This window comes from Ammodytes marinus (genome assembly GCF_949987685.1).
Source record: "Ammodytes marinus genome assembly, chromosome: 8".
Lineage (NCBI taxonomy): Eukaryota > Metazoa > Chordata > Actinopteri > Uranoscopiformes > Ammodytidae > Ammodytes > Ammodytes marinus.
In genome coordinates, this window is record NC_137212.1 from 32,585,475 (window position 1) to 32,611,937 (window position 26,463).

The window sequence follows — 26,463 nt, forward strand, 5'->3', positions numbered from 1 at the left end:
CGAACGTCAGAACAGGGGTCACATCATACTGCAGAGCTTGAGTTGCCACAAACCTCAATGTTGAGTATATGCAGGATTCATCACTGGGATCAAGATCAATCATTGGAAGTAATGTTACTGAAGCTCTCCCAGGGTGTTCATCTAGAAGATGCAGGATCTGCATCATACCAGACCATGATGGCCTTTGAGAGTGAAGGAGTAGGGATGTCTTCCACAAAACATCCAGCTGTGATGTTTTGTTATCTGCTGGCAACAGAGCCAGTGGCTGATACACAATAGGTTCACGTATAGGAGGAATCATAAAGTACTGAATGTGTATGCAACCAACCGTAGCAATATCTGCAGCAGTCACTTGGATCTTTAAAGGAAAAAATGAAGCCTATGCGGATATATTTTGGGTAGCCTATATTTGATTAGAGTATAGCTCATTTGCATATTAAAATTCATTTTCAAAGAAACTTGTAAGATAAAAATGGTGTATAACAAACCATGCAAAGCACGATGAAGATGTGCTCATTGTCCAAACTGCCATTGCCTCTGCCAGAACAAAAGACACAGTCTCAGTAGGTGATGACACAGACTTGTTAGTACTCTTGTTGCATCATGCTGATCTGAATGCACACAAGCTGTTTCTGGCACCAGAACCAAAGAAAGCAACAAAAACAAGACGGATATGGTGCATAAAGTAGACAAAGGAGTTACTTGGTCCCAAGGTGTGTGACAATCTCCTCTTTCTCCTTCTTTTCGCCATTTCAGGCTGTGATTCTACATCTCGTCTATTTGGCATAGGAAAGGGAATGGCGCTAGCCTGGAACTCCAGACCTGCCACTAGGCGCAGGCAAATTAAATGTGCTGCGCCTGTTGGTCTGGGCACTCTCCATTGAAGCTCATTAAATATGTCAAGAAATCCTGAGCTGCGTTTTAATTGGTTCTATCTGATATGGGCGGGCCAGAGCCCTATGTATGGTGCTCTGGGGCCTCGACCCTTTACAATTTGGAAGACGGCACGCAAATCTTTCATTAGCAAGTAAGAGGAATGTTCTGTTTTGCTGACCGACCGCGGCAAAAGTTCGATTTAACAGTTAACCCCGCTGTTCGCTAAACGAACGGGGCTTAATACGTCACATTGTTCATTGCTCTGATTGGATGTAGTGCCATCAAATTGCGTGCAGTGGTATTTGAAGAGACAAATCTAATTCATGAGAGGCACCTGTTATACCCCTGGCAGGTAAGCCAGGCAGTTTTTCAGGTTAGAGGCCAGTCTAAAAGCAGCATTGCCATCACCCATTGGCAGTACGATGATTGGATATTCAATAAGTGTGGAGCTCATGTGCATATTCAAATTCATTTAAAAAGAAACTTGTAATACAAAATGTTTTACTTTTCAAGTATACTTTTACTATGTAAAGTTTTATTGTGGTAGGAGTAAAGGAAAAAATTAAGCCTATTTGGGTTTATTTTGGGCGTGTACGATTAGTGTATAGCTCATTTGCATATTAAAATAAATTTCCAAAGAAACTTGTAATACAAAACATTTAAATTTTCATGGATACTTTCATTGTGTAAAGTTTCATTTTGATAGGAGTAAAGGAAAAAAATTGCCCCATTGGGATTTATTGGTGTCTCGCCTTATTGGCACACATCTCGGATTGATGAGAATTAAACATATTTCCCCAACTAGGATTTCTTAGGACTTTTAGTATGTTGTTCTGGACACCTCATAGAAATTATCTGAGCTGAAAAAAATTCTTTTACAATTTATTCTATTTTTGGCCCCAAAATGCCTTACTTTGCCTGGCCTAATATGTAAGAATTCGTGCACAGAGGGGATTGTCGGGAAAGAGATGGCTGCTTGAGCTCCCATTTATTAACATTTCAACAAACAAGTTGCATATTTGCATAACGTATTCAAGTGTTACCATTTAGTGCAATAGCTACTAGGGATGGACACGAGTGTTTTCACTACTCGTGTGATCGCTTGCATTCCTTGAGGATCAATCGATTCCTCGTTAAACTTTTTTAAATTTTTAGAACGCAGCGCATCTGTCTGCAGAATAACGGTGCATCGCAATAAAGCCCTTAACCTGTGCTTAATGCTTCTTGTCAAACACAGTCACAGTTGCCATATGATTGTAAGGATTTATTTTCCACAAGTTTAAAACACATTTTCCTAACTGAAAGTAATTAAATAAGCGGGCCACAATTTAAACCGATCAAGTAGGTCTGCAGTGGAGAGAAAAAAAAGAGAGAGAAAAAAAGCATGGGCTGTAGTTGGCTAACAATCAAAATAGACACCATTTAAAATAAGAAGGGCAGCAAATTCAATAAAATTATTGTCCTACAATTTAAACACATAGATAGGCTAAATAACTCACCAAAGCAGTAGAAGTAGTAGTTGTATATCCAACCGCGTAATGCTCACTCCGTGTCCATGACTAATTACCGCGACTAATTCCTCGTTAACGGAACGTTACACCGGTCGGCTTTTGAATCTCAATCCTATATTCCATAATAAAGGCTTCTTAACTGTTGTTTGCTCGAATGTGCCCGAAGTCAGCTTGGCTTCTTTACGTGACTTTCCAAGTTTTCCAGCAACGCATTCAGCTCCGCCGTGCTGTGGAGACCACACACTGGCTGCGCTGCACGGAGGTGGCAGTTATTTGCGGTTGCTGTTTGACACAACGCTTAGTTTATTTAACTTGGATCAAACTATTTAATTTTGTTAAACTTTATTTTATCCGTTTTGTGCCGTTTTGTACACGTATATAACATTTTAAAATAGGGGCGGCCCGCCGGCCGGCCTAAGGGCTACAAACACTAAAAAAAACAAAAAACGATTTTCCTCATCCACCAATCGAGATCATTTGAAACGAGGAGTACTCGAGTACTCGATTACTAACGCCCATCCCTAGTAGCTACAGAACATATACTGTGCTGTGTAATAACAGGGTCGAAAAACGGGGAAAAAGTCGCGGCTTATAGGCCGAAAAGTACGGTACTTTGTTTTTCCTTGCGTTGCACTTGTTGCATAGTGTGCCTTTAACAACATGTGTAACACAGCATCAGTCATTTCTTATGTTGGTTGTGTTGTTCAGGGGCTGTGTTCACAACATTTTTATCTTAGCGCTAAGAGTACTCTTAAGGAGCACTAAAAGTTCTTAGTTAAGAGTAATTTCTTAAAACCTATTCACAAAGCTTATGACACCAAATTTTACTAAGGAGAGTGGGAGGAACTCCTAAGCTAAGATAGGAGGGCGGGGTTGAACCTGTTGCTATGAATGACGTCATGTTCATACCTTCTATGCCCACAGTGATTGGCTGAGAGGGAGAGACCCTCTAAGAGTGAATTTATGATAGAAACACTGTGAGCTATCCATATTGTGTCGCTTTATAAAAGTGAAGAGATATAAATACAATGAATGATAAGTGACACTGATTTAACATGAAACCAAGAATATACTGCTGGGTTTACTACACAATAGTTCACAATTAGCCTACAATAGCGCCACATACGCCTATTCATTTTCAATTTTACAATGATTTGAAAATATCCTCATTGAATAGCTGCACGCCTCGCGCTTTCACTGTATTTCTCTCAACGGCGGACTATGCAGCAATAGTCAGACAGCGACAAAACGGGACATTCACCATTTGGAAACAACAGCCGGGGGACTTCCGGGTTACAGAGCATGGGGTAGCCACGATCGCTCTATAGCTCCCACAAAATATTTCAGACCTAACTGATTAAACCCTATTCTCGTCGATTTTTTTTGTGCTTGTGTTGCCGGTAACACTAATACTGTTTTGGAGAAATGCCTAGAAGCAAGAAAAACGCAAAAAGATATTCGGCAGAGTCAGATATGTCCTCGGACAGCGTGGTTAGCATGGACGTTGGTGCTAGCTCAATGGCTTCTATTCCGGATCTGCTTGAACAGCATAGAGCAGCGATAGCCGCCGAGTTTAAATCATCTTTCGCCAGTATGGACGCTAAACTGGACAGCATCCAGGCCGTGGTCTCAAGCCAGGGGAAACGTATAACCGATCTCGAGGAGAATGCAGAAACTGTTTGCGGACGCCTGGAGCAACTTGAGGCTACGTGCTCCTCACTGCAGGAAGATAACAAGCTGTTGAAAGCTAAACTATCGGATTTGGAAGGGAGGAGCAGGAGACAGAACGTTCGTATCGTGGGCTTACCAGAGTCACTTGAGGGTGCGCGCCCCGCCGCCTTTTTCTCCGAGCTCCTCGTCGAGGTGTTTGGTGATCAAGTTCTCCCTTCTCCCCCGGAGCTGGACAGAGCTCACCGCACTCTGGCACCCAAACCGGGCCCGCATGAGAGGCCACGATCCGTCGTTATCCGCTTTCACCGATACCAGACTAAAGACCTGATCATGTAAGAGGCACGTAAACATGGCGAGCTAGAGTACCACGGCCACAAGCTCCGGTTCTATGAGGACTACAGCGCGGAGGTCGTGAAGCAGCGGGCTGAATACAAGCGGGTCATGGCTGAGCTTTATCAGCGTGGTCTCCGCCCATCTCTCCTCTTCCCTGCGAGGCTTCGCATTACACTCCAGAGCGGCGAGAGAAAGTGGCTGCGGTCTGTCTCTGAAGCATCAAACTACATATCTACACTGGGTGTGAGTCCGTAGTAAATACGATTGCCTGCTGTGAGTATACAATGTGGACAAATGCTCTTTTCATATCCCCAGCCAAACTCTCAGACTGATGGTACTATACGCATTTTTTTTTTAATTAGTAAATTAGCTGGGTGAACGTGACATTTTTGTTGCTTGTCATTTTGACGTATTGTCTAGCTCACTCGCTTTTTTTATTTGTATCTCTATTTTAAAACGGCTAGATAAGCGTGTCTGTTCTTTTTTTTTTTTTTTGCCATTTGGACAGATTGTCTAACTCACGCCTTGTTCTTTTTTTTTGTATTTCGAATTGTTGGTTGAGCACGGTATGTTTGTTTAATGTGTTGTCATTTTGACAGTTTGCTGGATTGTTCATAGTGTTACTAGCTGTTATGGGGTGAATTGTACAAGACTTATGTGGGAAGCTAGCACAGGCTAGAAAGTTAAGGCTTGGAATGTTTGTTGTGAGACTAGTAAGGGTCTTTCGGGGGTTTGCTGTTTAGAGCAATATATGGGGTGGGTTCTGGGTGGGATGGGGTGGTGTCAACTGGGGGTTTAGCTGATGGGTTATCACCTGCTGTGTTTTCAGTTATCTGTTTTCCTTTTTTTGTGTGTTTTTTTTTCCTCTGTATTTTGCTACTCTTTTTGTTATCGGAGCAACTCTTTTTACTCTCACTATAACTGAGCTAGATGAAGGGCAATCTTAATTTAATTAGTTGGAATGTCAAAGGGCTAAATCACCAAGTGAAAAGGGGTAAGGTCTTAACCCACCTAAAACGGCTCAGGGCTGGAATAGTTTTCCTTCAAGAAACCCATTTACATGACTCTGACCATGGGCGACTAAGTAAATGCTGGCGTGGAAAACATTTTCGGTAACACTTTATAATAACTATCTGTTGTAACTCGTTAATAGATCATTAGTAAACTCTTAATTAATGATTATTAATGATTTGTTAAGTGTTTGTTAGCAGTTTGTTAAGGATTTATAACAATGGTAGATAGTTAATAGCTTAATAATTTAATCAGTTCATCTGGGACGAGGCTGAAATAGGCTATAGACTATACACAGTGCATGGGCAACTGAGGGCAGCCCCATTTTCAAATATTTTTAAATAAACTCAATACACACTGTGCATGCCATGGACTTGAACGTGACGTGATCAGTTAATCTCGGATTACCTCCCAGATGAACTGATTCAATTATTAAACTATTAACTATCTACCATTGTTATAAATCCTTAACAAACTGCTAACAAACACTTAACAAATCATTAATGATCATTAATTAAGAGTTTACTAATGATCTATTAACGAGTTACAACGGATAGTTATTATAAAGTGTTACCAAATTTTCATTCTAATTTCAGGGCTAAGGCCAGGGGCACAGCTATCCTTATTGATAGTAATATTCCTTTTGAGTCCTCAAACATTATATCAGACAAAAATGGACGTTTTATTATTGTTTCAGGCTAACTTTACAATAAGTCAGTCATCTTGGCCAACGTCTACGCGCCTAACGTCGATGATGTAGAATTCTTTAAGAGATTTTTTTCTCAACTCCCCGATCTCAATTCCCATTCTCTTATTCTTGGTAGGGATTTCAATTGTTATCTAGATCCAGTCTTAGATCGCTCTTCCCCCAAACCTGCCACTCTTAGCAGATCTGCAGGTTATATCAAATCATTCCTTGCTGATTATAGCCTCTCTGATCCATACAGGTTTTTATACCCCACAGGAAGAGAATATTCATTCTTTTCACATGTCCACCACACTTACACCCGAATTATTTTTTTGTTGATAATTCATTGATGTCAGAACTAAAGTCATGCAGTTATGAAAGTATTGTGATCTCAGATCATGCTCCTCTGCTCCTTCAACTGGCTTTCTCTGACGTTGAGTATACAAGAAGACAGTGGAGACTGGATCCATTGTTGCTCACAGATGAGAGTTTTCTTTCACACATCTCTACACATATTACAACTTTTTTGAGTATAAATAAAACACCAGATGTGTCCAATGCAACAATTTGGGAAGCCCTGAACGCCTATTTGAGAGGTGAAATTATATCATTTGCAGCATACAAAAATAAGTGTACAAAACAGAAACAAACTGAAATAGCTGATCAGATTCTGAACATAGACAGACAATATGCTAATTCACCTTTATCTGAACTTTACAAAGAACGTTTAAAACTTCAGACAGAATTCAACCTTCTTTCCTCTCGTCAGGTTGCTGACCAGTTGCTTAGGAGCAGAAGTACTTTTTACGAGCATAGTGACAAGATTGGCAAACTCCTGGCCAATCAACTGCGCGGATTTAGAGCGAAGCAACTCATCCCTGGAATACGGACAGACAGTGGGTGTACAACATCAGATCAGAAATTGATAAACGAAAAGTTCAAAACATTCTATTCAAATTTGTATAGTTCTGATTGTACAGTAGACGCAGCGGTGATGGAAACCTTTTTCAGTAACCTAAACATGCCTTCCCTTTCTCAAGACCTGAGACATAGCCTTGAGGCACCTATTACTCAGAGAGAAATTATTGCAGCAATAACATCTATGCAATCAGGCAAATCTCCTGGTCCAGACGGACTTCCATCTGACTTTTTAAAGAAATTTTCAGCCGAATTTTCGCCTTTTTTATGTTCAGTATTCTCAGACTCATTTGACTTAGGTAAACTCCCGCCTTCGTTCTACCAGGCCTGTATTTCCCTGTTGTTAAAAAAGGATAAAGATCCTCTAGATTGTGCATCATACCGACCAATTACACTATTAAATACGGATGTGAAGATACTTGCTAAAATTCTCGCCCACAGATTGGAGGATGTTCTCCCCTCTATCATATCCCCCGACCAAACTGGGTTTATAAAGGGACGCCAATCATTTTATAATATCCGCCGGCTAATGAACATTTTATATTCCCCCAGAAATATTGAATCAGAATGCCTCGCTTCTATGGATGCTGAAAAAGCATTTGATAGAGTAGAATGGAATTATTTGTTTTTCACCCTTGAGAAATTCGGTTTGGGTCCTGTTTTCACTTCTTGGGTTAAATTATTATATGCATGCCCTTCTGCCTCAGTATTAACAAACAGCCGCTACTCAAGTAGTTTTGATCTGCACCGTGGGACGCGGCAGGGTTGTCCTTTGAGCCCACTCCTTTTTGCTATTGCAATCGAACCACTTGCGATTGCCATAATTTTTTCAGATTTCTGCAAATCAGGCATTTTACACAGAAGCTAATTCCCCAATTCCCTTATAAACCGCCAGCCAATCATGTTGATTTGTTTCTTTCTGTAAACCCCACATTAAAAGGCTCAATTTCTGTGTTTTTCAACCTTATTTCAAAGTTGCATAGCCCCTCTTTAGCAGCTATAAGAACCCTGTGGGAGCAGGACCTAGGCTCTGCCTTCACAGATCACATGTGGGATTCAGTCCTGGATCGGATACACTCTACCTCCATGTGCGCCCGACACGCTCTTGTGCAATTTAAAGTAGTACATTGTATCCACATATCTAAAACTAAATTAGCTCGTATGTTCCCCGATGTAGACCCGACCTGTGATAGCTGTAAGAGCGCACTGGCATCACTCTTTCACATGTACTGGTTGTGCCCCACCTTGACTGAGTTCTGGACATCAGTTTTTCAAACAATTTCTGAAGTAATTCAGCATCAAATTGAGCCGAACCCTTTCACTGCTATTTTTGGCATTGCTCCAAATCCGGGCTTGCCTAAAGTGAAGCTGAAGGCCTTTACTTCATTACTTGCTCGTAGGGTTATCTTACTCAAGTGGAAAGATCCTGCTCCTCCTTCCCACTCACATTGGATTAGAGACATTATGGCATGTATGAATTTAGAGAAAATACGTTACATTACCCAGGGATCCGAGAATAAATTTGACAGAACTTGGCGCCCCTTCCTAAATTAAAAAAAAAAAAAAAACAATAATTATAGAAGAGTAGCTACCCCCTCCCCTCTTTTATTTGATTTAATATTATTATTTTTATTTTTATTTTATTTTTTCATATTGATTGTTTGTTTTTGTTTCTTGTGGTGTGTGTTTTGTGTTGTTGGGTGTGAGGGTGGGATGTGGGTGGGGTATGTTCGGGAGAAAAAGGGGAAAAAATGTGTACTCGGTGTGCTACAATTCCGTTGTTACTAACATTTAATAAAAAAACCTTTGAAGAAGAAACAACAGCCGGCAAATGGTAAAGTGCATGCGGAAGGAAAAAGGCGAGACATGCAACTATACAGTAGCGGACCTCTGGAACAGAGGAGATGCTGTGAAGCGCCAAATATTGGCCTACTCTAGTAGGAAATTAAACCCAAACGTGACACCAACAGTAACTTTCAGTGCATCGTAAACCGACAGCAACTGCAGGAAAAAGGAGCTTGATAAATATATTTTTTTAAATAAATATAAATAAATGTGTCTATACTTTTTAAATAAAGCTTTACTAAGATCATTAAACCCTCACAGTTATTAAGGTATACCTTTCAGAAAGCTTACTATCATTAAATCTCTCCAAAATGCCATCAAATGATTGTCTGTGATTTACACTTAGTGACTTAGGAGACTCCTAGCTTTTCATAGATTTTGGAGCTCTTTTTAGCGCTAAAATGCTTTGTGATTTACACTTATCTTAAAAAGTTAGGAGTCCTCAAATTAGGAGTGAAACGCCCAATACTTTTAAGAGTTACTCCTAAATCAGCAAGTTAGGACCTACTCTTAGCCTTAAAATGTTTTGTGAATGCGGCCCCAGGTGTGTACCGTAGCCTGCAGCAGTCTTACAGCATTAGCTCCCAAGATGTCCTGGTTGCCATGGACTACTGTGAAGAGTCTCTGCAGGAGATGGACGTGACTGCCTTCCTGAAGACCCTGTGTGGACACATCAGGGTGTTCAGGGAGCAGGCTGAGGCCCCAGGCCCAGGGGGGAGGAGCCAGACTGAGGCTCCAGGCCCAGGGGGGAGGAGACAGGCTGAGGCTCCAGAGGCTCCAGGCCCAGGGGGGAGGAGCCAGTCTGAGGCTCCAGGCTCAGGGGGGAGGAACCAGGCAGCCTTCGTCTTTGGAGAGATAGAAGATGATGGGCCTGTAATGGCCTCCTCGTCCAGGTAAGACTGTTTGCTTGGGGCGACTGTGGCTCAGTTGGTAGAGCGGGTTGGCCGATGATCAAAGGGTTGGAGGTTCGATACCCGTCCTGCCTCTTGTGTCATAGTTGTTGTGTCCTTGAAAAAGAAATTTAAAAAAAAGTGTCATTATAAAAAAAAAAACATAACCAATATAACATTTTGTCAAAGTCAGTAAGCATCTACCCACGATCCGCTACCTGTCTGTACTGTTTGTGAGTGCTGGAAAAAAAGTTCAGTGTTAATACACAGCCTTGGCTCTGTAAACTGGTATGTTAACAAAGGGGCCATCGTAGCTAGCAACTTGTCCATTTTCTTTCAGCGCACACTGGACAGGTAGGGATCCTTAGGATATTTGACTGATTTTGACAAATAATTATTTTGAGAACTGACAAGCTACTGCTACATAGGGCTGCCCCCTTATAGTCGACCCAACCTTTAGTCGACCAGAAATGTCATTAGTCGGACAAGATTTCATTGGTCGCTTAGTCGCAGGGAAAATAAATTGAGAAAAAAAATCTGTGTAAAATGTTCTAATGAAAATGTCTTTATAAAACCCCCGGCATCACCTATTATACAGACTTCCACGGGCGAGAAAATGAAAGGTAGAAAAGATAAGAGAAGTTTAGGTTTTTAACTTTAATAGAGTTTATTAGGCTGACTTTATCTATCACCGCGGCGCACATCGTACCAGCCGACGCTCATCTAAACGGGAAGAGAACATGGAGTCTGTCTCAGCTTACGATCATGACATTAAAAGCAATAATTGACTTGTTTATAACATGAACACTTTTGAATAATAATTTTCATGAGGCTGTTCAGTCAGAAAGTGGCGGATGTTTAAAGGCACTCTCCGTTCCATGTTCTTATCCTGACGGTACTGCAAACGATTTGTGGACTTATGGACCAGAATGACGACTACTGGTCAACCAGGACATTCTTAGTGGGGGCAGCCCACTACTGCTACGGTAGCTAGGCTGTTTTGTTGTGGCTTAATATATATACTGATAAAACTACATCATTCATAAATCTTTGGAAGTAACACTACAGTGTGGATGTTTTATTAGGCAGATGAGTATAGTATTATCTTATTTAGTTTTATGATGAATTGTGATCGATAATAAAAATAATTTTTCAAAATCAAGCAGTCAACAAATGCTTTGGATTCCTTGTGGTCCGCAGGCAGCAGTTCTATTTCCAATGAGCTAGCACGTGTATTACTGTGTCCACATTTCTGCCAATAGCATTGAAATGGAAGATGCCAGTGAATCTGAATGTAGAGGGAAATCCCCTGCTCCTACATCTCCACGGACCCTGAATGAATCCAAGACAGCTAAAATCCCAGAATTCCCTCTGACACTGCTTCAGACACAGTCCAAGTGTGAAGTGTATCCAGATCTGCACAAAATAATACAGGTATGGTCTAATGTCCTCCAGATCAGAATGATTAATTTTCATTGATCATTTTCTGAGTAATAAGCAAATGAGCTGATACGCTAACAAGTTAGAAGTGATATTATTCAAATTTCTTATTATCATTCAACAGGATAAATTCATGGAGATGATGTCTCAGTATTTCAAGACTGTGCCCTCCAACCCACATTACTTCTTCTACTGCCCAACGTCAATAAGAAAAGAGGTGAGCTGAGAAGTGTTTTGCATTTCCCATTTTTAGCTTGAGTACACTTTGCTAGTATCAGAGAAATAGATTAGGATATATTGTGAGAAATAATGAAATATAGAGGAGGACAGCACTTCAAGTAATTTTTTTGTTCATCCACCCTAAGTCGGAAGTGAATATTAGGGTATATTATAAAGAGAGTTAAAAACCAGAATATGTGAAAATACGTGCTCTATACATAACAGGGTTTTTCCTGCATAGAGAAAGTTTTGGCGCGCGCCAAAGTGGATTTATCCAGCGCCAAAGGAAAATCAGGAGCGCCAAAATGATAAAGATTGAGAATAAATATAGCTATTTAAAATATAAAAACCCAATTTAAGTCATCCTTCTTGAGGGGCTGGGCAATAACTTGAATTTAATTTACTATTACGGCTTCCCTCAATCATGAAAACAAAATAATCGTTATTAAACCATCATTGTTCCGCACGCCGGGGCTTGCAGGCTTGTAAATGCAGCGAACCCTTCTGCTATGCGCTCCGCTCGGCCCCTCCCTCACCTGATAAGTTAGCTATCGGCTGGTCCAGAGAGTACGAGGGAGATGTTGCGCATTGCCGGGTGTTTTGAAAAACTTCTAGATGACGAGAATAAAGGTAAAACTAATTGTGTTGTCTGAAAACACTTCAAACTCACAACAAACTAAAATAGTGTGCAAGATATGTCACGCGCGGACACGCGAGTCACGTGGCATACGAGAGAGAGAGAGAGAGAGAGAGAGAGAGGACCTGATCTGCACCAATTTGTTTATTCACTTTAAGTCGAATCATAGTGGTCTATGACCAAGCAATCAATGAATAAGTTTAAAGCTCCTTGACTCCTGCCACCACAACTGTCAACACTACAATGCAACTGCCTATCCACCCTGCTCCTTGACATAAATAAATCATTCCCTTACATTTAATGCTATCAAAAGACGTGCCCTATCAACACCATTTACAACTGGTTATTTTTATTTTGACATATTTATTTTATTCAATTATTAAAAATATGTTTCACTTTATTTCTATTCTCCCTGTTTTCAGTTCAATTAGGCCTTTGTTTAAAGTCCAAAGTCATGGTATTATTAAAAAAAAACCTTGTTAAACGTAAAATAAATGCATAATGTTCTTAAATCAATGATTAACTGTCTTTAATAATCGTGATAACACAATGTGATTACTCAAAATAATCATGATTATGATTTTTTCATAATCGAGCAGCCCTACCTTCTTGCAATTTCCATGGTTTAGATCAATTAGAAACAATTAAAGTATTAAATAGTCATTATTAGTATTTTGACTTCACAGCCTCCCCCAACATATCTGTGACTCTGAGTCCCTCACCATCATCCAGTCCAAACTCAAGACCCATCTCTTCTCCTCCGCCTACCCCTAGTTCACCCACCAACCCAACTTTACATGTTCTTTTTGTTTGTTTATTGTTTTTGTAAAGCGCTCTGAGTGAGAGAAGACCGCTATATAAATAAAATGTATTATTATTATATCTACAGGTTGTTTATTGTGATTTCATAAGCGTCAGTGAGCTCCATGGTAACGCAGTGATTGACAGTCTGACTGAAATGCTCTTTATCTGGACAGAAACTGCCCTCTCCCAACCCCACACCCTCTTAAAATACACAAACCATTTGCCTTTACTGTTGCACATAGTCGCGACCCCAAAAAAAGTTGGTCGCGTACTGACCCCCCCCCAAAGGCCCATTCTGAGCCAGGAAAAAACCCTGCATAAGCATGAGAAATTTTCAGTTGTAGTTCAGTTTTTTTCTAACCACTTCAAAACGAGCGCCCTCAGCCGCGAGACATTTTAACAGCCATTTTTTTGTATTTCAAAATTATTTATAATATTTTTTTTTATTATTCAAAAATATTTTTTAATTATTTTAAATTCGTATAAAAATACAAAGGTACAGTGTAACTTTTGGTGTGTCAAAACACTGATACATTTCCAGCGTATATTTTCATAACAAAATAAACCACCTTTCTGTTTGAAGTAAGAAAGCTTCCGTAAAGAGCACCTATTATGCTTTTTAAATTTTTATGACCTATAAACGTTATAATGATTTATAGTCATGTTTAACATACTAAAGTGTCAAATAATGACTTACATGCATTTAGACATATTCCCTGTTGACCGTCTTGGGTGGCTGTGCAGAGCGCTAAACACTAGGACAGCCGGTCGTGATTCACTTGTTCAAATTTCCGGGATTTATCTACGTAGATCAATCCGGATTTTTCCATGTATGGTAATGCTGCAACGTGCTCAGGCACGCTCCTGCCATGCCCCCACCTGCCTGCTCAAATCTGGCCATGCGCCGCTGAAAGTCTTCCGGAAGGTAACCAATTACAACGGAGTGGGGTTGGCAGGAGGGGGCGGAGAAGGACAAAGCCTGTTGTTGACAGAGTATGCTGAGAACGCCCAGATGAGAGGAAGAGTTTCCCGAAAATCTACATAGTTTTTTGTGCTGTGATTCATGTCAGGTTGCTCTATAGGAGTCATTAATGAGAAATTAAGACCAGAAAAGTAGTATAATAGGAGATCTTTAAGAAGGGTACTTGTGGTGTAGTAATAAGAGATGCCCCCTATAGGCTAAGTCCTCCTCGCAGCAGACCCAGTTCTCTGCATCTCCTCCCTACTTTGCCCCATTTCAACTTTGTCTGACCAAATCTGTCTAAGCGAAAAACGCCCAAAAATGATCTTGTGTTGGGTTTATCAGCCTGGATGAGTGTTAGCACTGTGCTTTGTCTCCCCAGGACGACTCAGAGGACGGGGAGACAGGGAGAAGAGCCAGTGAGGAGCTGCTTTCAGAGGCTGATCCAGAAGACTATGGTGAAGATTGGTGCATTTTCACTTATTTATTTATTTCTATGCACACATTTAATAAGTAACTGTTAAGGTTTCTGTCTTGTGCAGGTTGTTATGCCTGGGACTAAGGGGAACATTTTGAAAAAATATGATATACAACAAGTTTATCTGTACCATTCCACTTGTCATACAATAGATAAACCACGGCAAAAAAATAAGAAATAGAGAACTATCCCTTGTAGTCCCTACTGTAGTTCTGTTTGATTCTTGTGATTGTTGCTGTGGTAACAGTAGTCAATAGGGGTGGGAAAAATAATCGATTTTCTGATTAATCACGATTCTCTCTCGAACGATTCCGAATCGATTCATAAAAGTTAATAATCGATTTATATAAAAAAAAATATATTATATATTAAATATTAGTATTTCCTGCGCCACTGCGTATGCACACCACACAAGTCCGAGTTGTTAAAAGTGGCGACAAAAGTGCTGAGAGCAGCAAACCATATGACCTGCACTGGCTTTGTGTCCGTTTACTTTTTTGTATGAGAGCTGAATTCCAAGCCAAACTTTTTGCACAATGTGTTGAAATGACATAGAAAATAATAGAATAGAAATCCTATAGAAACATGATTCACAAGAGTAGAAAGAAAATTAAACTGAATCGGTTTAGTTTTTACTAGAGGTGGGCATAGATTAATTTTTTTAATCTAGATTAATCTAGATTAATTTTGGAATTAATCTAGATTAAAATGGCTCATTTGAATTCATTCATAATATGTGTGTGCTCCCTAAATAATGACTCAAAGTAAGTCTTTGAGAACGTGTTTCTCAAGACAGGTGGCGCATCAGACCAGGGGCTCATCTCCTGTGCAGGTGCACACCTAATGCATCAAGTTAACTTGCGTGCAGAAAGAGGATGTCACGGAACTCATGTCCGTTAGCTTTTCAATATAAGACTGTCAAAATAAAAGTCCCGCAAAACAATCGTTATTTTGGGGATTAACTTCTCCGCGTGAGAAATTTGAGTTGTAGGCTAGCGTGTGAGAGTGTGAGCTGGTTGATATGAATGTGTCTCACGGCCAAAAGGGTGAGACTTGGCAGCTCTGTCAGTTGTCAAACAAAGCGGACGGACGTGGTCTCTATAGCAACGAGATCAGCTGAGCTATCACTGATAAAAAAAAATATTGTTTCCATAATGATTTCCATAGCCTTAAGCCATAGGCTAGCCTACATGTTGTGTAATTCAGTGATTTTCAACCTTTAATGAGTCGAGGCTATGCATTGGCTTTGGCGATTTCCCTTGCCTCTTTTTTTTCTCTCCACACAAAGCTCTCCCATTGCACACACGCATGCCCCGGCCGCTTCCGAGAGCACAGACTGTTAGAACTCCTACAGTAAACCAATTCCGCATTGCACAAGGTGCAAACAACCTTGGTCTTGTCGAGGTTTCCATTGGGAAGCTTCTTAAAAATACATTTTCCCTGAAGCAAACCCGGCGGCTTCCTAGCTGCATCCATGTCAGCACGTTACGTTTGATGTGGTAGGCTACACAGATGCGAAGTCGGACTCGTTCTGACTCGTGCACTACAGTGCAATTCGGCCAGGTATATATCCGCGCTAAAATAAGAGGAACAAGAGATTAACGGCGATATTTTTTTTATCGCCGATAAGAGTCTGGCGTTAACGCAGCACGTTAACGCCGTTATCGGCCCACCACTAGTTTTTACATACTTCCATATTGTGTTGAAAGCTGCATTGATTATTGCACTGGTCATAGAAAGTCATATTTGTGACAAGAAAAGCTTTTTCTCTAATACAATATTAGAGAAAGCAATGCATCTGTTGATTGTATTTAATGATCATCACTAAAGTAGGAAGTGATTAGCAAACTCTGAGTAGCAAACTCAGATGTGTATATAAATATATTTTTGAAAATCACACATAGGTATGTACGTAAAAAAAAATTGCATTGAGAATCGAATCGTTGACCTCGGAATCGTATCGTGAGGTGCCAAGAGATTCCCACCCCTAGTAGTCAATGGCTTTCCCGTCTTAAAAAAGAAGAAGACGGTGAGGACAATAATGCCTCGTTTCCCCTGAGTAGAGCGGGTCGGGTCAGAGTGGGACAGCTCGGTTTTAAGAATCTCGGTGGTGTTTCCACTGCCAACCTTAGATTTAGGCTGGACTGCGATAATGCGCCGCCAGAATATGGGTCAAACTATCGGGCTGTGGAACAACTGTGGTCAAGCCAGCGGTCTCTCATTTTTGCTTGGTCAAACCAGCCGCTTCTTTATTTATTCCCCCGTTTTGTGAGCATATTACGCCGGTAAATGCACTGTGACAGCCCGGTGCAAGCAGACAGAGACAGTGAGCGAACAGCGCTGGCTACCCAACTTTTGGCAAATGGAAAGCCAAAATAACCGGACCGAACCGATCTGACCCAACCCACCCTACTCGGTGGAAACGAGGCATAAGGGATGTTCATCTTTAACCGGTAACCCATAAGAAGACTTTTGACCTACTGATACTAACGGTGCAGCCAGGTGATTCTGGTGAACACTTGTTGTCCAAATCCCTTTTTCGTCAAAATCAGTGAATATTTCCTCATGATCCTCATGTGCTGGGAAGAAAATCTGGTGTTAATATACAACCCAGGCTCTGTAAACTGGTATGTTTACAAAGGGTATGTTAACAAAGTGGGCCAAACCTGCATCATATCGTCCTCCATGTTTCTGCTAGCTAGTGACAGTTGGTCGTCCTCTTCGTCGATTTTTGCACTACTTTTGTGTGTTTTTTTCCTTTTCTGGGCATTTCTGTACGTCTGTTAATTCTTTTACAGCTTTATCGCCTTACAAAAGAATAAATCCGAGTTTGTCGGACACTTTTCGTTAATTCGGTCAGGAGCCTGCTGCACTACGCTGCCATCACTTAGCATGCCACACTGGAAGTCCAGTCCCCATCACCGTGTTTCACTGGCGGGACGGTGTTCTGTCTCACAGACAAGGTTTAGTTTGAAAGAGTCTGATAGTAAACCATGCCAACATTCTATTCAAGGTCCAGTTGGTTTAATTGCACACAGATTAAAATTTGTTTAAAAAGGAAGGCTTTCTTTGACCTGAATGATCTGTTTTTTCCTATGTTTTTGAGGTGCAGAAGTGTGTTTATTTAACTAAAGTTTAGCCTATTACAGGCCTAGGCCATTTAATTCTTAGAATTGAATCATTCATAAATCAGTACAAAAATAATGTTGAGGAACCTGGAACTAAACATTAGACTACCATATGACTATCAACAAAACTGTGGCCCCTGAATTTACTGAAACAGGTTAAATCTTGAACAGTATGAAAAACAAATGAATCGGGATAAATTCATGATGATGTGATCCTGCCATAAAAAAAGGTGATGTGATATTTTTGCCATAGCACAGATCATTACCCTGTTTTATTTTACATGCATTATGACCATTAAGTGACTGTTTTGTGTTGGTATGTATTTGTTACTATTTGCCTTTCTTGTTTTCCATGTTTAAAGTAAGTTATTTGGAAATTGAAAGTAATTGTGGTTGAAATGATAAGGAAATGTGTGGTGTTGATCATATTTGATAGACAAGGGTTCGCTATTGGATGTTCGGACCTTTGCTAGAAGAAAATGTTGGTAACTGGACCCATTTAAATTTTAGTTGAAGACCCCTGCTGTATAGCATATCTCATAATACAGCTCTGGAAAAAATTAAGAGACCACTCCAAATGTTCAGTGTCTCTAGTTTTACAATGTATAGGCATATTTTTGAGTAAAATGAACATTTTGAATTTATTCTACAAACTACTGACAACATTTCTACCAAATTCCCCCCAAAAATATTGTCATTACACTGCGTTCCAAATTATAATGCAAATGAGATCCTAAATAGTCGATGCAAATCACAGTCAGTATAATTTTCAAGTCAACAACCGTTAGAGTATATTTAAAATTTTATTGCACAAACCTCCCAATAATAAAAGTATTTTTTTCAAAAATAAAAACTCCAAATGCACTGTTCCAAAGTATTATGCACAACAGAGTTTCAAAACATTTTATAGGTTGTAAACAACTAAAAATGGTCATTTGTTGAATTTGCAGGATGTGGAGGTCATATTTAGTGAAATCAAAAGCTATTTCAATCAAAAACATCTTAACAGGCCAAGTTACATGTTAACATAGGACCCTTTCTTTGATATCACCTTCACAATTCTTGCATCCATTGAACTTGTGAGTTTTTGGAGAGTTTCTGCTTGAATATCTTTGCAAGATGCCAGAATAGCCTCCCATAGCTGCTGTTTTGATGTGAACTGCCTCCCAACGTCATAGATGTTTTGCTCGAGGATGCTCCAAAGGTTCTCAATAGGGTTGAGGTCAGGGGAAGATGGGGGCCACACCATGAGTTTATCTCCTTTTTATGCCCATAGCAGCCAATGACACGGAGGTATTCTTTGCAGCATGAGATGGTGCATTGTCATGCATGAAGATGATTTTACTACGGAAGGCACTGTTCTTCTTTTTGTACCACGGAAGAAAGTGGTCAGTCAGAAACTCTACATACTTTGCCGAGGTCATTTTCACACCGTCAGGGACTCTGAAGGAGCCAACCAGCTCTCTCCCCATGATTCCGGCCCAAAACATGACTCTACCACCTCCTGTCTGACGTCGCAACCTTATTGGGACATTGTGGTCATTCACCAACCATCCACTACTCAATCCATCCGGACCATCCAAGGTTGCACGGCACTCATCAGTAAACAAGACTGTTTGAAGATGAGTCTTCATGTATTTCTGAGCCCACTGCAACTGTTTCAGCTTGTGATCACTGTTTAGGGGTGGCCGAATAATAGGTTTATGCACAACTGCAAACTTTTGGATCATACACCTTGAGGTTCGCGGGACTCCAGAGGCACCAGCAGCTTCAAATACCTGTCTGCTGCTTTGTGATGGCATTTTAGCAGCTGCTTTCCTATTCTGATGAATTTGTCTGGCAGAAACCTTCCTCATATTACCGTACTTTTCGGACTACAAGCCGCGACTTTTTCCCCGTTTTTCGACCCTGTTATTACACAGCACAGTATATGTTCTGTAGCTACTGGGGATGGGCGTTAGTAATCGAGTACTCGAGTACTCCTCGTTTCAAATGATCTCGATTGGTGGATGAGGAAAATCGTTTTTTGTTTTTTTTAGTGTTTGTAGCCTTTAGGCCGGCCGGCGGGCCGCCCCTATTTTAAAATGTTATATACGTGTACAAAACGGCACAAAACGGATATAAAGTTTAACAAAATTAAATATTTTGATCCAAGTTAAATAAACTAAGCGCTGTGTCAAACAGAAACCGCAAATAACTGCCACCTCCGTGCAGCGCAGCCAGTGTGTGGTCTCCACAGCACCGCGGAGCTGAATGCGGTGCTGGAAAACTTGGAAAGTCAAGAAGCCAGGCTGACTTCGTGCACATTCGAGCAAACGACATTTAAGAAGCCTTTATTATGGAATATAGGATTGAGATTCAAAAGCCGACCGGTGTAACGTTCCGTTAACGAGGAATTAGTCGCGGTAATTAGTCACGGACAGGAGTGAGCATTACGCGGTTGGATACTACTTCTACTGCTTTGGTGAGTTATTTAGCCTATCTATGTGTTTAAATTGTAGGACAATAATTTTATTGTATTTGCTGCCCTTCTTATTTTAAATGTCTATTTTGATTGTTAGCCAACTACAGCCCATGCTTTTTTTCTCTCTCTTTTTTCTCTCTCCACCGCAGACCTACTCGATCGGTTTAAATTGTGGCCCGCTTATTTAATTACTTTCAGTGAGGAAAATGTGTTTTAAACTTGTGGAAAATAAATCCTTAATATCATATGGCAACTGTGACTGTTTGACATAAGCATTGAGCGCTTTATTGCGGTCAACCGTTGTTCTGTAGACAGATGCGTTGCGTCCTAAAAATAGAAAAAAGTTTGACGAGGAATCGATTGATCCTCGAGGAATGCAAGCGATCACACGAGTAGTGAAAACACTCGTGCCCATCCCTAGTAGCTACTATTGCACAAAATGGTAACACTTACGTACGTTATGCAAATATGCAACTTGTTTGTTGAAATGTTAATACATGGGAGCTTCCTCAAGCAGCCATCTCTTTCCCGACAATCCCCTCTGTGCACGAACTCTTACATATGGTAATTAAACATTATAACACCTGCGGCCTATTGTCCAGTGCGGCATATAGTGCGGAAAGTACGGTACCTTTATCCGAACGAACCCGTCTGTGCTCTGAATCAGCCACAAATCTCTTCACAGTATGATGATCACACTTAAGTTTTCGTGAAATATCGAATGTTTTCATACCTTGTCCAAGGTATTGCACTATTTGACGCTTTTCGGCAGCAGAGAAATCCTTTTTATTTCCCATATTGCTTGAAACATGTGGCCTTCTTAATAATGTGGAACGTCCTTGTTAAGTAGATTTCCTTTGATTGGGCTTACTTAGCAAACTGATTATCACAGGTGTCTGAGATTGATTTCAATGATCGAAAGCGCGCTGAGACACAATACATGAGTTAAAATTAAATACAAAAAATGTAATGTTTATGACACTTAATTCCAATTTGCATAATCATTTGGAACACAGTGTAGAAGCATTTCCATTTAGTAATGAAGAGATAAAGATTGAAGAAAATTCCAGACTGGTCTCTTTTCCCATAGCTGTATAGTTATTTTCAGTACTTAAAGTGTAACACTTATGATGTCAGTACATATTACATTTCTAATGTACTCCAGTTATTTCCAGTACTTACATTTGTACATATTGTATAATTATGTTCCTACTTACTTACATATTTATTTTTTATTCTTATATCTTATTCTTATATTGTTACAGTCAATTGTGCTATTCATCTAGTGATATATAAAAAGCCTGATTTGTGTTGTTGTGTGTAGAGAGCATGCCAGGCTGCTGCATCATGACAGAGAGCGACCCTGATCTCTTGGTGGAGTATGAGGATCATCCAGGAAGCAGCCAGTCCCAGTCTGACTCTAACACAGTCTACCATGACCAGGACTCCTTTAGTGTGCTGGAGGGAGACTCCCCGCTGGAGCTGGACATGCCACCACTCTTTGTTCATGTTACTTGCTCTGTCAATGTAAAGAGCTGCCATGGCTCCATGCCTATACAGACACTGCCCACCTGCTTGGGTGAGTACAGCCTTGATTGTCACTTGCCCGAGAGAAATGACACAGAAGTTTAAGGAATAGTTAAACATTTTTCCTTTTCAGCTTAATGCCTAACTAAATACATACATGACCGTCACATGCACTTCCCTGTTTCTTTCCAGTATTTGGGTCAAGTCAAGTCCACTTTATTGTCAATTCTTAAAATATGCAGCAACGAGCAGAGTCGCTGTTATCTCTGGGTTGATAGAACGGACAGCACTTTATGATCATTAAGTCTGCCAGCGGTGAACAGTGTTTGCATACCACAACGACGTCCCAACACCAAGCATTACTGATGTACACACAGACTCCGCTGCCTTTCTTCTTTCCTCTTTTCACGAGGATTCTGTCCGAACGGTGGCACGTGAACCGCTCAAGCTGAACGGCTGAGTCTGGAATGCTGTTGGTCAGCCAAATCTCAGTACACACATAAACTCAGCCCTCCATCACGTTGCGGCACGCAGACCTCAGCAGCTTTAAAAGATCCATTTTATTTTCCAGAGACCTTACGCTTGCCAAGAGGAGAGTTGGAAGAGCGGGCCTGTATGGCATCTTAGCCAGCCTCCGTGTTTGCCTGGCTTTTGTCTTCTTTCACACCGCTTTCGCCGTCTCCTGTAGTTTGGGTCTGAGTCTATCTGTCAATAATTCATCAGTAAGGTTGCGGTCAGCCTTTCTGGTAAACCTTTCCAGTAAATACCGACGGCTATAAGTGTGTTTTTCCATAGGAAAATGCGGAGAAAAGTCAACAGAAAAGTCAGAAAAAGTAGAAAAAACGCGCTGTTGGCACCACGGGCCACTGCGTCTGTACGCGCCACCATCTTTTTCTATTTGATTCTAAAATTACAAAAAGTGTCAACATTTAGAGCGCAACATAATGTGGTATTTAAACATGTCCCAACAAGCACACAGGAGCCCTTAGTGATGTTGTGAAGTTTATATTTTGACTGGCTCCCCTTGACTACCAGTGTTTGAAATAACCCGGATGAGGGACCTTTGCCCATTTCTAAATCCAATATGCAAGCACAGTTTCTGCAACAGTTTCTTTCACCTCATGAGCCAAGGAGTGAGGCAAAAAGCCAAAATTAAAAATGTAGAACTATTCCTTTAACACATAAGTCTAGTTAAGATATGGATTCCTTTTATATTAAAGGAAATGTATATATTTTTAATATTGAAAAGGTGTTAGTACGTTATTACCGTAAAAAGCCTATATTGAAATTTTGCAGTGCTTAATTCAGTTTTGTGATTGCAGGTGAGATTATTTCCTGCCTGGAGAATGCAGAGAACTTGCAGTCAGTGGATTTGAATGAGCTCTCAGTAACATTAGATATTTTCGTCCTGACACTACCTCTGGAGATTGAAGTCATGGCTGATTTCCATCATAACAGGTAAATTGCATGACAACATATGTTTGATTAAATCTTGTCTCTAAACTCCTCACCTTGCAGTATAAAGTTAAATTAATTTATCTTTATTACTTAATTTACACAAGGCACATTGAAATGTGTCTTTTCGCAAGTTATCCACACTTCAGAGGGGGTCAGAGTGCAGGGTCAGCCATAGTTCAGCACCCCTGAAGCAGTATGGGGATAAGTGTCTTGTTGAGTTCTGATGTTCTTCTGTATTCAAACCGTTCAAAGTAGTTCAGATAAACCTTTTATACATTTTTGCATATGTTTTGCTCTTTTAAGTTACAATTACTGCATTGGTATGGAGCTCCTAACATTACACATAACTCCACAACTTTACCACCAAAATGTATTATACCGTATTTTCCGCACTATAAGCCGCACTGGACTATAAGCCGCAGGTGTTATAATGTTTAATTACCATATGTAAGAGTTTGTGCACAGAGGGGATTGTCGGGAAAGAGATGGCTGCTTGAGGAACCTCCCATTTATTAACATTTCAACAAACAAGTTGCATATTTGCATAACGTATTCAAGTGTTACAATTTAGTGCAATAGTAGCTACTAGGGATGGGCACGAGTGTTTTCGCTACTCGTGTGATCGCTTGCATTCCTCGAGGATCAATCGATTCCTCGTTAAACTTTTTTCTATTTTTAGAACGCAACGTATCTGTTTGCAGAACAACGGTTCACCGCAATAAAGCGCTCAATGCTTATTGTCAAACAGTCACAGTTGCCATATGATATTAAGGATTTTTTTCCACAAGTTTAAAACACATTTTCCTCACTGAAAGTAATTAAATAGACGGGCCACAATTTAAACCGATTGAGTAGGTCAGCGGTGGGGAGAAAAAAAGAGAAAAAAAGCATGGGCTGTAGTTGTAACAAAAAAATTGCCTAAGTCACCATTTAAAATAAGAAGGGCAGCAAATAATATAAAATGATTGTCCTACAATTTAAATACATATAAATAACTCACCAAAGCAGATAGTTGTATATCCAACCGCGTAATGCTCACTCCGTGTCCGTGAATAATTATTCCTCATTAACGGAACGTTACACCGGTCGGTTTTTGAATCTTATCCCCATATTTCCTATTGAAGGCTTCTTAACTGTTGTTGGCTCGGAGCGAATGTGCCTGAAGTAAACCTTGCTTCTTCTTTACTTTTCTTTCCAAGCGGAGAGCACCTTGCATGCTCACCTGGAGTCTACTCATTACTAACTGAGAGTAACAGGTGTCATCTCCCCTTTTTATGAACGTAACTTTATCATCTGCTTTGAAATAATTGGACAGTTATATTCCTGAAAATGTTTTGGAGAAAGGAGAGACCGTGTTCAGCTCCGCGGTGCCGTGCAGAACACAGGCAGCGCTGCGGTGGCAGTTATTTGCAGTTGCTGTTTGACACGACGCTCAGTTTATTGCACTTGCATCAAAATTAGGGCTGTCAAACGATTACAATTTCAGATTAATCACAGGATTCTGTGGATTAATCACGATTAATTTTACCATTCGAAATATGCCTGAATAATTCGAATTTTCTCTGTATATTGTTGTATGAACGGAAAGATAAATGACAGAAGGTGGATATGTACATTTAAAGTTATGTTGATGTCTGATCACACACACCTCTGAAAACTGCAGACGTTTGTGTCCTCGCGGGCTCTGAACAGAGCGGACAATGTTTCTCCTCCTGTTGCTCCCGACATCAACTGCCAGCCACGGCAGTTGATTTTATATACTATCTATGCCCCCGACACAGACGTGACAGTTTAAAACTTTAAAACACGGCACGGGCTAACGTGCTGCTATGTTTGGCTGCGCGCAGCTACTGATCCTGGGTCAGCCACAACGTTAGATGACTGTAGTACAGAGCCGGTGGGATGTACGGGGCGGATCATTCTGCGCATTCGTTAAAAAATAACGCCGTTAATTCCAGAAATTAATCACCCTGCGTTAACGCGCTAATTTTGACAGCCCTAATCAAAATATTAAATTTTTTTAAACTTTATTTTATCCGTTTTGTGCCGTTTTGTACACGTATAGGCCTATAACATTTTAAAATAGGGGCGGCCCGCCGGCCTAAAGGCTACAGACACTAAAAAAAAGAAAAAAAAAAAAAAACTATTTTCCTCATCCACCAATCGAGTTCATTTGAAACGAGGAGTACTCGATTACTAACGCCCATCCCTAGTAGCTACAGAACATATACTGTGCTGTGTAATAACAGGGTTGAAAAATGGGGAAAAAGTTGCGGCTTATAATCCGAAAATTACGGTAATTATTTGATATCAGACAGTAATCTTTATCAGCTGAGGCCCCGTGTCTCCTAAAGTGGTCACCTGCCGTATGTATAAATAAAGGTTGATGCAATCAAACGACACAAAGTACTTTTACTGGACTGTGGCTCAGGTGGTTAAGCGGGTTGGCCAACAATCCAAGGGTTGGCAGTTTGATCCCCGCCCGGCCACCTGTGTCATGGTTGTTGTGTCCTTGGGCAAGACACTTCACCAACCTTGCCTTGTGTGAATGTGTATGTTTGAGGTGTTGGTCGGAGGGTCCGTTGGCGCTGAATGGCAGCCACGCTTCCGTCAGTCTGCCCCAGGGCAGCTGTGGCTACTCTCGTAGTTTACCACCACCGGTATGACTGTGTGTGAACGAATTGAACCAGGAACCCTGTAAAGCGTCTTTGAGTGCCTAGGCAATAAAGCGCTATATAAAACCTATCAATTATTATTATTATTATTATTATTACCTTGAGTTGAGCTTGGGGTCAGTATGTCCTCTCTGTGTGCAGGTACACCTCAGAGAGCAGTGTGTCCCTGAATCGTTCACCTGGACAGCCCTCCTCCTATCGCTCTGATGAGGGGCTGATGGCAGGGCTGGACAGTCTGAGGGGGGCTGCTGTTGATGGGTGAGTCTTTCCTTAAACATATGCTTGTTCTACATATACACTGTGTGCACAATTTTTATTTAATTTATTTTATTATTAATTTTATTATTGAAAAACTACAGTGCTCTCGGTCAATCCAAAATGTTACTGAACCTAAACCTGAATGTTTAAGAAAGTAAAAGTGACAAACATTTTCCCATCTCACTTGTTTATTTTCATCTGTTAAAGTGAGAATAATAAAACAACTCAAAATATACAAATAAAAACTAGAGGTGGGCATAGATTAATTTTTTTAATCTAGATTAATCTAGATTAATTTTGGAATTAATCTAGATTAATCTAGATTAAAATGGCTCATTTGAATTCATTCATAATATGTGTGTGCTCCCTAAATAATGACTCAAAGTAAGTCTTTGAGAACGTGTTTCTCAAGCCAGGTGGCCATCAGATCAGGGGCTCATCTCCTGTGCAGGTGCACACCTAATGCATCAAGTTAACGCGCGTGCAGAAAGAGGATGTCACGGAACTCATGTCTGTTAGCTTTTCAATATAAGACTGTCAAAATAAAAGTCCCGCAAAACAATCGTTATTTTGGGGATTAACTTCTCCGCGTGAGAAATTTGAGTTGTAGGCTAGCGTGTGAGAGTGTGAGCTGGTTGATATGAGTGTGTCTCACGGCCAAAAGGGTGAGA

General features: G+C 40.5%; 1 protein-coding gene across 1 annotated transcript in view; it reads left to right on the forward strand.

The window, feature by feature from the left end:
* szt2 (SZT2 subunit of KICSTOR complex) overlaps nucleotides 1–26,463 on the forward strand; it is a 480,200-nt gene that overhangs the window by 148,509 nt on the left and 305,228 nt on the right. The window contains 7 exon segments of the mRNA XM_080032888.1: nucleotides 9,398–9,746; nucleotides 11,006–11,177; nucleotides 11,308–11,400; nucleotides 14,187–14,262; nucleotides 21,199–21,453; nucleotides 22,724–22,859; nucleotides 25,676–25,792. Coding sequence (XP_079889014.1) covers nucleotides 9,398–9,746; nucleotides 11,006–11,177; nucleotides 11,308–11,400; nucleotides 14,187–14,262; nucleotides 21,199–21,453; nucleotides 22,724–22,859; nucleotides 25,676–25,792 — 1,198 coding nt within the window.